The 13,277-nt window shown below is 43.4% G+C and overlaps 1 protein-coding gene across 1 annotated transcript; it reads right to left on the reverse strand.

Annotated features, from left to right (window-relative positions):
• Positions 1 to 1,484: 1,484 nt before the first annotated feature.
• Positions 1,485 to 13,255, reverse strand: LOC146968305 (sialoadhesin-like). Its single transcript, XM_085760492.1, has 7 exons — positions 13,082 to 13,255; positions 10,064 to 10,099; positions 9,432 to 9,701; positions 8,375 to 8,623; positions 6,511 to 6,684; positions 5,361 to 5,453; positions 1,485 to 1,561 (listed from the first exon to the last, which is right to left on the reverse strand). The coding sequence occupies exons 1-7, from the start codon at positions 13,110 to 13,112 to the stop codon at positions 1,485 to 1,487; spliced, it is 930 nt and encodes a 309-aa protein (XP_085616618.1). The 5' UTR covers positions 13,113 to 13,255.
• Between the last annotated feature and the right edge of the window lie 22 nt (positions 13,256 to 13,277).

Consider the following 13,277-nt stretch of genomic DNA (forward strand, 5'->3'; position numbering starts at 1 on the left):
ATCATATAATACATAACAGTACCGGAAATACCAGAATACATCATAAAATTATTACCTACAAGTTACACTAAATCATCAACTACCGCTGATTCAAATATTTAACAGCAGATTGGGCTAATGATTTCAGGTATCTATTCGACCTGGCCTTCCTAGTAAAAGCCTCCTTCCTGAAGGTAACAGTCTGAACTCCTGGTTCAGAGGATGCTCAGGATCTGCCAGTATGGTCTTTGCCCTCTGAACTGACTTGATGGACCTGACCTAGATCATCAAGGTCCCAATGATCTTTCGGCATTGTTTAATGAAACTGCTTAGTCTGTTTTTATTAACTAGGCTGAGGTTGCCAAACCAGCAGATCATATGCTATGCTATGCGATCATATAACTCTCTAAGGGGGGTCTTTACAAAACCGAAAATGATTTAGTTCAACAAATCTACCATATTTAAATAAGAAATACTAGTTTGGAGCTATAAACACAAAGACGTGCTTTTTTGGTCAAACAACATTGCCTTAAATCTGGATGTAGCACTTTTCTGTTTGCCGGCCAACAAAATAAATGAATTAAAAAAAAGGAATATTGTTAGACAAGACTCTTTTCACTTTGTAAATTATATAAAGATTTCCATCAAACCAAATATTTCTCCTTGACCCACAAAGTCCAACTCAAATAGTTCTTCAGTGAATTCAAAGGAATACTTCACCCAGTGTGCAAAATACCTGTCAATATACTATAATAGGTTTTACTCCAGAGAGAGAAAGAGAGAGAGAGAGAGAGATTGGAAAGAGGAAAGTTCAGCTATTAATGTACCCTCACCTGACCTTTGAACTTAACATCAAACAGCTATGCAAAAACTCCTTTTACCACCTAAAAACATTGCAAAACTCCGCCCCTCACTCTCTCTCCCAGATGCAGCAAAACTTGTCCACGCCTTTGTCTCCACCAGGCTGGACTACTGTAATGCTGTTCTTGTTGGGATCTCCAACAAAAACATTCAGAAGCTCCAATACATTCAAAACTGTGCTTTTGCCACGCTGCTCCCTGTCTTTGGAATGCTCTCCCTGACCACCTGAGAGCTCCACTGACCCTGGACACTTTCAAAAAAGGCCTAAAAACCTACCTTTAAAAAAAAAGAAAAAAAAAGCCTTTGATCAGTCTAGTATTTATTTATTTATTTTTCTGGAGACGTTCTCTCTCCAATTCTTATTTTTTATTAATGTAGCACTTTGAGATAGATCCTCCCACTGGAGGTGAGGAAAATGATCTTGTCTTTGCTCAAACATATGTATAGATCATATGTACCCCCCCCCCCCAAAGCTTTGCAATATGGGAAGTCCCTTTGAATTTTAATGTTTGCTGCGACACAAATTATTCCTTTGTTGTCATCTGTTTTGTCTTCTATATACATACGTTCAAATAAAGGATGTTATAAAAAAAACAAAAAAACAAACATATGTACTGTGGGGGAGGGGCGGCAGCAGCAGGACATCAGTGGTGGGACAGGTGTGAAGGTTTGAAGTTCGTCCTCACTGAAGAGTAGACGACTTCCGGCTCCGGTGGACGCTCTGAACACAGACACACAGTTGAGTCAATATGAGTTCTACCTGTCCTCTACCTGTCCTGTCCTGTCCTTGTCCTGTAGCTGTCTTCTACCTGTCCACTACCTGACTTCACCTCTCTCATTCTTTGGCTGACCTGGGAAGGACACCAGTACCTGACAACTGGAGGACCTTCATTCATTCATTCATTCTCTCAGAGCGGGTCGTCAAACTGTTACTCAGTTCCCAGAACTTTTCTGTGATACAAAGTAAATATTATTGTTTTAGTCAACTAATACTTTGATAATCAATCAGTTGTCAGGTAAAACTATCAGTTGAATAATACTTCTGTGATGTGAATATACACCCATCTCTACTGGGTGAAGCTTTGGCCTGGAAGAGAGGTCATCAGGTGGTCCCCAACCTTCTCTGGGTGTTTCAACCCTTAACCACAACACTCTCCGGTTGGCGGGTCAGCAGTGACTGGCCAGGTCACTCTCCAGCCCCCCAGCTTGTGTCCTCTCTCTTATATCAGAGCCAACAGGAGGCGCTCTCAGACGCCTCTCAGTCCCACCTTTGTCATTAGATCCCACACAGATTGAGCTGGCAATCTTCGACATCCGACTTCCACCGTCATCAGCCATGTTGCCCATCCCTTATCCCGGCAGTCTTGGACAAGTTGCTGGTATTTCCCCTTTTTCCTCTTTGCAGCTTCTTCACAGCCCTCCTCCCACGGCACATCAACTCCACCAGGATGATCTTCTTCCCCTCCGGAGACCACATGATGATGTCGGGTCTTAGAGTGGTGGAAAGTGGAGTTTCCAAGGTCAACATCCATCTCCCAGCTCTAGGCTGACTGCAGGAGATTCTGCCTGGCTTGGCTGTGGATGACAGGTCTTTGGCCCTCCTGGCACTCATAAGACACTTGGATTTATAAGTAATTATAAACTAGATTTATAGTTATTCATAACTGTTGATATAGTGCATTATGTGTGTTTATGAATGAACAATCCAATCGAACAATCTGCCTGGTTAACTGCCGTGCTGGCGGCCCACTTGCGGCCAGATCTCGTTCTTACTCTTGCTTCCCTTTGTCTTGAGAGTTCCTAAATGTTAGGGACAGTCTGCATTTGGCAACTTTGATCTCCTCCACCACTGATGACAGGAGAAGCTGGAGCTGGCCCGACCTTATGTAGAACCCCAAGGATGTAAAACTCCCTCTCTATTTCTTCAACAACTGAATCCGGGCACCTCGTAAACAGTGAGAAGCCACATGAGTCTCAGGAGGAAGCCATGTTGGTAGATCCAGCACTTATATTTCCCAGGCAGGCCTGACTTGTCAATCCTCTTTAACCACTCTTTGGGGGGCAACCTCCATTCAGGCACCAGTTTGACATAGGCCTCTAATTGTCTAAATGGCAACACTTAATTTTCTATCAAACGTCCCGTCATTCCGACAATTTTTGCCTCCATGGTCGGAATAACTGTATTTTTTTCTTTTTTCAAACATCCTGCCTTTCAGACAATTCCTTTAAGAGCTTATTTTTTCCCCAACAGATTCTGCACTGGTTGTGTTTAGGCAATGATGAAAGGAGTTGGTTAAGTTTAGTAAAAAGACCAGGTAGAGGCTAGACAGGCAGACTAGTCCCTGTCTGCGCTCTGCTGTGTAATTACGCACATCCATGTGGGTATTCCTCTATCAGCATGTCTTAAAGAAGGGAGGAGCCTGTTGAGTAACGCACATTTCCTTATATTGAAAGCCTTGTCGGAATGGTGGGACGTTAGCATGGTGGAATAGCGGTATGTCAGAATGGTGGAATGTCTAAATAGTGGGATGTCGGAGTGGTGGGATGTTGGAATGGTGGGATTTCGGAATGACAGCATGTAACCTCACTCTTCAACTTGTTTCCCGGTGTTGGAGATGCTGTTCTTGTCTGACAGTGAATTATCATACCACTTTCCAAGGCATCTAATTGGCTTCCCCTGGATGTTAGGGATCGCTTCCTCTTGAACCAGTAGCTGGAACCTTCCAGTTCCAACAGTTAGTTCCGACCAAGTAATTTGATTGGACAAGAGACATTCCATAGTGCTGATATACAGTATATCAGCACTGGTGTGATTATCTATGACTGGACAGCACTCCCTCTCGTGTGATTTTGCTTAATTTACTATAGTGTAACGGAGGTCCGCGGGTATAGTCACAGTCACGAGATACCAGTAAGGAGAAGTGACAGCGTGTGGTGGTTACTGAAGTTAAACTCGCTCACCCATAAAAGACGTGCTAACCAACTTGTCAAGTGGCCATTGGCCTCTCGCCCGCGGTGCGGGAGACCCAGGTTCGAAACCCACTCAGCGCAGGTCCCAGAACAACTTCGGTTACACTAGTTCAGCCTCCTAAATGTGCTGATCTAAATCTTTTTCTCCCACACCAACAGGTAATGTAGAGTCACAGATCAGCCTGAACGTCTCTGGACTGTTGGAGGAAGCTGGAACAGGTTTGATCCTTGAACCTTCTGCTATGAGGCCACAGGGCTGCCACAGGGCTTCCTAACCACTGCTCCACTGTGTCGCCCCGCCTTCAGATGTACACCTACACCTTTGGTTCACTATGAAGTGAGTGTCTTTGGACTGTTGCCTTGACAAACCAACTCAGAGACAATAATCAGAAGATTGTTCCCTCTCAGGTCAGATAACGACCAGAGGTTTATAGCTGTTGTCTCGACCCCCTGACAGGTGTTTTCCTGTGGTGGCTGAGGATAGTGACTCCTTGATCGAGGACACATTCCTGTTACTGTCACAGCTACTCATAGAGAGGTTAGCTTAGCTTAGCATTAAGACTGGAACCAGGGGGAACTCTTAAGGCCCCCACATACTCGGGCGTACATGACTCAATATTTACGATCACGTGAACTCCGCGTACTCGGTGTCACACAATAGACAACTCGGTGGGAAGTCTTCACATCGACCTGTTTTTAATGTGAAGCACGGAGTCCGCGCTGCTCACAGTACGCGCACAGTACGATTGAGTATGTGGGGGCCTTTAGCCCCAGAATCTCTCTGTACTAAGTTCCAACATGAAGAGCAGCTTTACCTCTGGTCCTGTTTGCTCTGGTGACTACTTGTCCATAAGTGACGTTGTCCGTCCTCACTGTTGAGTAAAGTGCAGCTGGTTCCGTCTCTGGAAAACAGAACAGACTTCAGATCAGAGCAGGAACCACAGCTGATACCAACACTGGTCCTTTATTTACTGCTGGACTTAGGACCCTGAGGAGGACGGGACATGTGATGCTACTGAGGTCAAGTCAGGACTCTATAAATATTTGTGGGTTTGGTCTTAACACCTCTGCTGTGAACAACAAACACACTGTCACATCGTGTGCATGAGCATCATTGGACAGAGCAGAGAAAAGAAGAAGCTTCAGACCACAGCTCAGTGTTGTCTACAGGAGGAAGCTGCTGTTGTGGTTTTACATGCAGAGTTAAAAAAAGATAAACGCTGCTCCGTCCACTCTTTATATCCTGCTACACATTTTACAAATCCATCAATCAATTCACTGATAGATCAATAGACAACACTCATCACCTTCAGTGGGTGATACCAAATCAGAATCACTGAATGGACAGTTTGAACAAACTGGTCTGGACTACACAGCTGATTAATAAATTGATAATGTGGACCCCAGGAAGACTAGCGGTGCTGTAGAGTGCAGCTAATGGGGATCCGAACAAATAAAACATAAAACAATGGGTTCAAACCAAACTGGGAGGAGTTGAACTGGTTCTGGTGTTGGACCATGATGGTGAAGAAGAAGAAGAGCAGCTGTACCTCTCTTCTTTGATCTCTTGTCTTTGATGACTATTTGTCCATAGGTGACGTCCTGAGTCCTCTCTGCAGAGTCGACGGCAGCTGGATCGCTCTCTGGACGGGACACAACACATCACATGAGGACACTGCAGGAAACTTTGTCTTTGGTTCAAACACAGGAACAGATCTCTAGAGTCTGAGCTGGATCATTCCCATACAGATGGACGTGATATCTCCTCTAATTTGGAATTAGATCCTAGATTAGTACCTTCTTGTTTTACCCTTGTGAAAAGTTTCCAACTCTAATGCATGCCATGTCAGAAACAGGTCTTGTCCACTTTTAGGACTAGTTACTGATGTGTGTATTTGTGTAGTCTGATCTGTCATAAACAAGAGATTACGGGTTACGGGGCGCGTTACATTTGTGTGGCAGTGCCGCAGAGACGAGAGCTGAAACACCGGGTCAGAGACTTGGATCTTTCAAGAGCCTCCATTCTCCCTGTAACAACCAGCACTAGGACTACACAGCTGGTTAATAAATTGATCATTTAAGTTTATAGTTCCTTCTCCTAATGTTTGAACTGCATAACATGTATGTGTGTGTGTGTGTGTGTGTGTGTGTGTACTGTACATTATGACCTAGATTCTCTTTATCTCTCGCAACAGGCTCAGAGTGGAGTGTGTGCAGATTCACACTTTGATCAAGTATTTTTTATCAGAAATAGGAAGTGAAACGACCACAGAGCTGTTGGACCAATCAGAGAGCAGCAGCAGCTCTGTCTTCTGCCAACAGCCAGTTAACCACAGCCAACACCAGGCTCATCACACCCCCACCCCCACAGAGACAGGCTGATCTGGCCTCCATATCTGAGCTGAGGCAGTGATGAACTTTTAATATGAAAACGTATTTAGCTTAATTGATTGAACAGTCAGCCAATTGATCAACTAACCCACCAGAGCAACAACAACAACAACAACAACAACAACAACAACAACAACAACAACAACAACAACAACAACAACAACAACAACAACAACAACAACAACAACAACAACAACAACAACAACAACAATAATAATAATAATAAATATCAACTGAGAAATATTGAATATAAATGATGTGTTAAAAAGATTCTAAATAAGGAAACTACAAACTAAATCTGTGTCTCACCTGTAGGTTTCCTCTGGACACACTGTCTCACCAGCAGAACCAGTAGAATCAGTAGAAGCAGAACACAGACTGATACAACAGGCAGCAGCACAGAGAGAAGAAGAGGAGGAGAGGAGGTAAAGGAACCAGAAGGAGAGGTGGTTGTAGGTCCAGGTGTGGTGGTGGTGGGTTTCTCTGAAATAAAAGACAGTTAAATGATGAAGATAAACCATGGCAACCTTGGTACGAAACAGAAAAATGCCCTACGGGGCATCATGAAGGCTGCTAGTAAAATTGTGGGGTTTGTTGATTTGAACTGTCTATTTAAAGCAGAAGTAAGCGATCCGGTGGTTTTGTCTAACTTCCTGTCTGCAGATGGAGTTAGCAGTCCCCGCCCTCGTCCCTACGTCACCACATTCACGCGCATCCCTTGGCTGCACACACAGAGAGGACTGCCCCTTTATGCCGTTCTCTCTCCTCATTGGATAAAGGTTGTAGGATACAAGGAAAGTTTTCTCCTGGGCTCAGAGCAGAGCAGAGTGACTGACAGACCCGTGTTTCAGACCAAACACTCTATAGAAGTGTTTGCTGTCGGAAGATATAACTATTTAAGACTTATATTAACACAAACATTCCGCTTCTGCTTTAATAAGCAAGTACAGAAGAAAGCCATGAGTATTTGTTTGGATAGTACCCATCCACTTAGCCTTGAGTAGCCTATGTCTGGCTTCCATCTGGTGTGCGTCTATGTGCCCCTAAGGTGAAAAAGAACAGGTACAAACATTCATTCATCCCCTCCTCTATTAGGTTGGATTAGAGCACTGGAAAAGAGAGTAACGACATCACCATTGACTCCCGTGGTAAGGGTTTTGCGCCCCAAGTGGCAGGATATAGGTACTGCAAAAGCGCCCAGAAAACCCATTCATTCCAATGTATGTGTGTTGCCCACTTGCTTGTAAATTGGTGAAAACGGCCGTGTTTTTGTTTTTAGGTGTCTTGGTCATATCAAATTATACTTATAATTTGTTTATTACAAAATGTAGATTGAAACATTCATGTAGACAACTGTTTTTTTTCTTGTTTTTTTTACTCTCCTATGTGTTAATATTTATCTGTAAAGGATCCTCAATGATGCTATTAACATGGGTGATCTATAAATGTCCTTAAATTATTGAAAACACCACACTGCTCATTCACCAACAATGCAGAGATGTCAGTTCTTTTGCAACACCCATATTCCTCCACCAGGAGGCGCTGCCATTGGACCAATGCTGTCCTTACTCTCTTTTCCAGAGCTCTAGGTTGGATGTTGTTGATGACGGTGGTGATGATGATGATGATGATGATGATGATGATGATGATGATGATCAATCAATCAATCAATCAATCAATTTGTTTATTTTGGGCATGTCAATTTAAATCATCATCATCACACTTCATCTTAGTTCAAATAATGATAATGATGATGATGATGATGATGATAGCAGTAGAGTTATCAAATGGGTCACTTCAAAATGACTATACCCAAATGAAGGGAGGCTGGAGCACTCAATATGATGACAGGTTTATTGCAGGTGCAACAACTAACGTTTCGACCCTGAACGGGTCTTCATCAGAGTAACCGATGGTGATGGTGATGTTGAGGTTTGTGATTCCTCACTGTGGCTGACACTCACTTGAACTGCCTGTTGTTTTTATGTGATGGCTGTGATCTGTTGTATGTGTGACGGATGCATGTACCATAATGTTTTTTAGTTTCTAACACCTACTGCAATCAAATTGCCCAATCTGGGACAAATAAAATTACTTGACTTGATTAAGCTGATTTCAGATCTTGCTTTTCGTCAACTCTCTGAATCAAACATTTGACCCGTAACCTCCTGACCTGTGACGGTGATCCAGCTGGATGGAGACCCTCCATGGCCTGTGATGTCACAGCTGTAGAGGCCTTCATCAGACTTGGTAACATGGTGGATGGTCATGTGACGTGTAGGCTCAGTCCTGATGAGGGAGCCATCTTTATAGAAAGCAGCTGGGGGGTTGGAGGGAGGGGTCTCCTTTGATTGACAGCTCAGAGTGACATCATGTCCCTCCATCACAGGGAGGACAGGACTCTGCAGGATCACTGGTCCACCTCAACACAGAGACAAAGTACAGCAGTTGATCCATTTCCACACAGCTTCATCAACACTCAGTACGTTTACATGACACTTGAAAAAACCGAATTATTGCCTTAATCCGACTATAACTGGACAACTGAAGTGCATGTAAACACCTTAGTCCGACTGAAATCGGAGTTGAGAACTCCGATTAAGACACCCAGATAATGTGATTGGAATTAGATTTTCTCCGTCATGTAAACACCTTAGTCGGAGTAGAACTGGACAATGCATGTGTTCATGCTCCACAACAGTAGAGACGGCACCAAGTGGAGCAGAGAAGCCGCCTGAACCCGGCAAAGTAAAGAAAAAAAAACAACAACATCAGCGCCGAGTCAATGCATTTCACACAGCGCGACCAGCAAGAGTGTTTTTTTTAAAAAGAAAGAGAGAGAGAGAGAGAGAGAGAGAGAGAGAAAGAGAGAGAGAGAGAAAGAGAGAAAGGAAGCCCGTATCCTATTCTCAGGGCGCATCCAGCCCAGACTGGCGCGTCTGGTCGGGAACTGCAGTTGAGAATTTATTATTTAGCTACTAAGTTGTTTATATTCAGTTTTTTAGGAGGTGACAGAAAAGTCAACAGGTCAGGCGGTGTATTAACCTGCTGAAATGACGGGTGACGCCGCATGAGGGGGCGATGGACCCCGTCAGTTATTAGGTTTTCTCAGTTGCATGTATATTGAGACAAGGACAGAAGTCCGACTTGACGCCAAAATCGAATTTTGAGCCGAGCTCGATTAAGCTCTGCATGTAAACGTACTGTGTGACTCCACAGTCTGATCTTACCAGTCACAGTGATGTTGATGCTGCTGCTGCTTGTTGCTCCCTCTGCAGACTCACACCAGTAAACTCCATTGTCTACTGGGTCGATGTGACTGATCTCACAGGAGGAACCAGTTGAAGTTCCCCAGGCGACTCCACACTGAGTCCTCTGTCTTTCAGTTGAGTTCCTCCTCATCACCTTCCATCCAGCAGAGCTGTCGTCCTCCTCACAGCTCAGAGACACTGATTTATATTGAAACAGCTGAGAGCTGTTGGGACTCACAGTCAGACGAACTGAGAACAGATTATTTGGATTAAAACAGAAAGTTACAACATCAGGTTTTCATCACATATATCCTGATACTGCTGTCAGTGAGTGAATATCAAGCGTTTTAGTCACATGATTTGTCTGGAGTGAATTACAGAACAAACATTAATGATGTTAAAACTTGTCAGTGCAGAGTTCATCACATGTTTATGATCTTTACTCAGTTCAACCAGCCAATCACAGAGTGAGTGTGAGTCCATGAAGAAGTTAGTTTCATCCATGATTATTGACCTGCTCACTGAACCATTGAACAGTTCAATCACTGCTACAACCTGAACTCATCCTGTTGTTGATCATATTCAGACGGAGAAAAGAGGCGTTCACTGACCTGTGTGTGTTTTGCAGCAGAGCAGAGACATCAGACCTGCAGAGACATGATAATAATAATAATAATAATAATAATAATAATAATAATAATAATAATAATAATAATAATAATAATAATAATAATAATAATAATAAAATGTATTTGTATAGCACCTTTCACAGAAATAGAATTCACAAAGTGCTTCACAAAATTACAATTCAACGAGCAATGTATACATCAGTAAACAAAAAATTGCAATGATGAGTGTTAACAACAGTCAACAACCTCATCATACAAAAAACATAAACAATCAGGAGCCACACAGAAAAAGGCCCTATAGAACAGAGGCAGAAGAGATGAATGCAAGCCTGAATAGATGGGTCTTCAGATTTTGTTTAAAAACTTCTAGAGAGCCTGCAGACCGAAAACATAGAGGGAGAGAGTTCCAGAGAGTTGGAGCCACTACCTCAAAGTCACAATCACCTTTTGTCTTCAAGCTAGAGCGGGGGACAGTCAGTAAGCCCTGATTTGAAGACCTAAGAGGCCTGCTGGTGTTGTAGGGGTGGATTAGGTCACAGATGTAGCCGGGTGCCTGATGATGAAATGCTCTGTACGTGATGATTAGAATTTTGAAGTGAATCCTGAATTTAACAGGCAGCCAGTGTAAAGAATGTAGGATGGGTGTTAGTCTGGTCAGTAACCTGGCTGCAGCATTTTGGATCGATTGGAGGCGGTTAAGAGATGATATGTTGAGACATGTAAAAAGTGCGTTGCAATAATCCAGTCGAGAGGACACAAAGGCATGTATGATCATTTCCAGCTCAGGCCGAGATACAATGGACCTGAGCTTTGCTATGTTTCTGAGCTGGAAAGAACAAGCACGTACCTCTTTGTGTGCTCCTCAAAGCGCGTGGTTCGGTCAAAAACAACACCAAGGTTTTTTCACTTTGACTGAGCAGCCGAAGAAGTAATACCAATACTCTGTGTAATTTTGGGGGCTAAGCTGTCAGGTGCAATGATCAGAACCTCTGTTTTGTCAGTGTTCAGCTGGAGGGAATTATTTGCCAACCACTCACTAATGGTGGACAAACAGTTTTGCAAAACAACAAGGTTGGTTAGGTTGTCTGCTTTGATATAACTGAATGTCATCAGCATAGCAATGATAAGAAACACAACTGAATTTCTTTATAATATGCCCTAATGGAGGCATGTACAAAAAAATAACAATGGACCCAATACAGACCCCTGGGGTACGCCACAGGAAAGGGGAGTGTTCTCTGAGGTGAAAACAGACACAGAGAAACTCCTATCAGAAAGATAGGACAAAAACCACTTTAGGGCAGTCCCCGAGACACCAACCCACTGACTAAGCCTATCTATCAGAATTTTATGATTGACAGTATCAAATGCTGCGCTAAGGTGCAGTCCCAGAACAGAGCAATCACCTACATCAGAAGACATCAATATATAATTTGTGACTCTGAGAAGCACAGTTTCTGTGGAATGCTTCTGACAAAAACCAGCAACAAGCAGCATGTAAACAGCATGTTTAAAGTAAATTGGGACACAGCCTGATAGCTAACAGGGAATTGTTTATGATAGTGACTAAGCTAGGACCAATAGCTCCAAGGGTATTTTTGAAGACAGAAGTAGGTATGAAATCAACTGAAGTGGTTGAGGTGTTTAGGCTGCCAACTAGATCACTGAGGTCTTGCAGGGAAATTGGGGTGAAAGCATCCAAAATTTACGGCCGAAATGGATGACTACAGAGAGAGTAAATCAATACGCAAAATGGGTTAGAGCAGCCGACTTTAGTTATCTGCAGTTCAAAAGTAGAAAAAACACCAGTGCTAACCCTCCAACTCTGAAAACATTTCCTAAAAACTGCAACAAGACCCCGAGATAAACGTGCAGTCAGGAGGGCAAAGTTCAATGAGATGGCCCTGGTCCATAGGCAAGAAGGCAAGGCAAGGCAATTTTATTTGTATAGCCCGTTTTTACAAACAGTTTGTCTCAAAGGGCTTTACATCCCATCACAACAACATCCTCTGTCCTTAGACCCTCACATCCACTGAGGAAAAACTCCATGGAAAACCCTTTTAACAGGGAAAAATCTGAGCAACAGAGGAGGGATCCCTCACCCAGGACGGACAGACGTGCAATAGATGTTGTTACAGACAAGAAAACAGTTCATAAGGCCTCTGCCAAGTCTCAGTTAAAAACAGAAAGTCCAAGGATTTTGAGGTAAAAAGATCATTCAGTACAAATGCTTTGTACTTTTGCAATAGAGAGGGCATTTAACAGTGCCATCTTAAGAGGCACAGGCCCATTTTTAACAACAGCCTGAGCTAGGGGGCGAAGCCATTGTGGGCCAGAGCCCTCACGGACAAAAGGACGTGGACATGGGGCCCTTTGACTTATTACGTATTGTCTGGATAGGAAAAGAGACTGGGGAGAGAATCATTGTTGGCTGAGACCAGTAGGGGGAGCTAATCAGGAGCAGCATTTTGTTGACCTTGAGATGGAGTTTGAGATCTAAACAGTAAACAGTTTGAAGTAACAGGTAGAGAGGAATAAACCTTGGACAGTCACATGATGGTCAGCAGGACCCTCTCTATTAAGATTGGGAGAGAGGCTGACATTTGATGATGTCATGCTGATGACATCAGCTTTAACAGGTCGACCTCCACAACACTTTAATACAAACATGAATAAACACCAGTTCCTGTTCCTCTGACTCCAGATCAGATGTGAGTGAGGGTCTGAAGCCGTGCAGAGACACGAGGTGAGGTTCATCAGCTCTGCTCCACAGTCTGCTCTCTAACCAACAGCACGAGTCCTCATCACTTCATTCTCCTCAGGTAAAGATCACTAACTTTTCTTCTGTTGTTAAACGTTACAGTGAAGACACCAGGAAGAGGCTTTTATCTGGCTCTGCTGCTTTAAAAAGATCATTTATAGTTTCTATCTGTCCCTGTGTAGATTAGTCAGTTTTCTGATCAATAACTAATATTGATAAGTGTGTCAGTGTGTACTTACAGAGCAGCCTCAGCAGAGATGTGTCGTCCATTGTTCCTCCTGTTAAATGAGCTCCTCACTCTGCGTGGTCACAGTAGTCTGTCTACGCTTCCTTCCTCTATCTAGCTTTTGAAGGTGTTGGAGACGCTGCTATTTACAGATGTCCCTGAACGCCTCACATGTAGACTCAGAGACAGTGATGCTGAACTTTACAGTA

The sequence above is a fragment of the Trachurus japonicus genome, chromosome 18 (genome assembly GCF_045865225.1).
Source record: "Trachurus japonicus isolate A0001 chromosome 18, Traja_1.0".
Taxonomy (NCBI): Eukaryota; Metazoa; Chordata; class Actinopteri; order Carangiformes; family Carangidae; genus Trachurus; species Trachurus japonicus.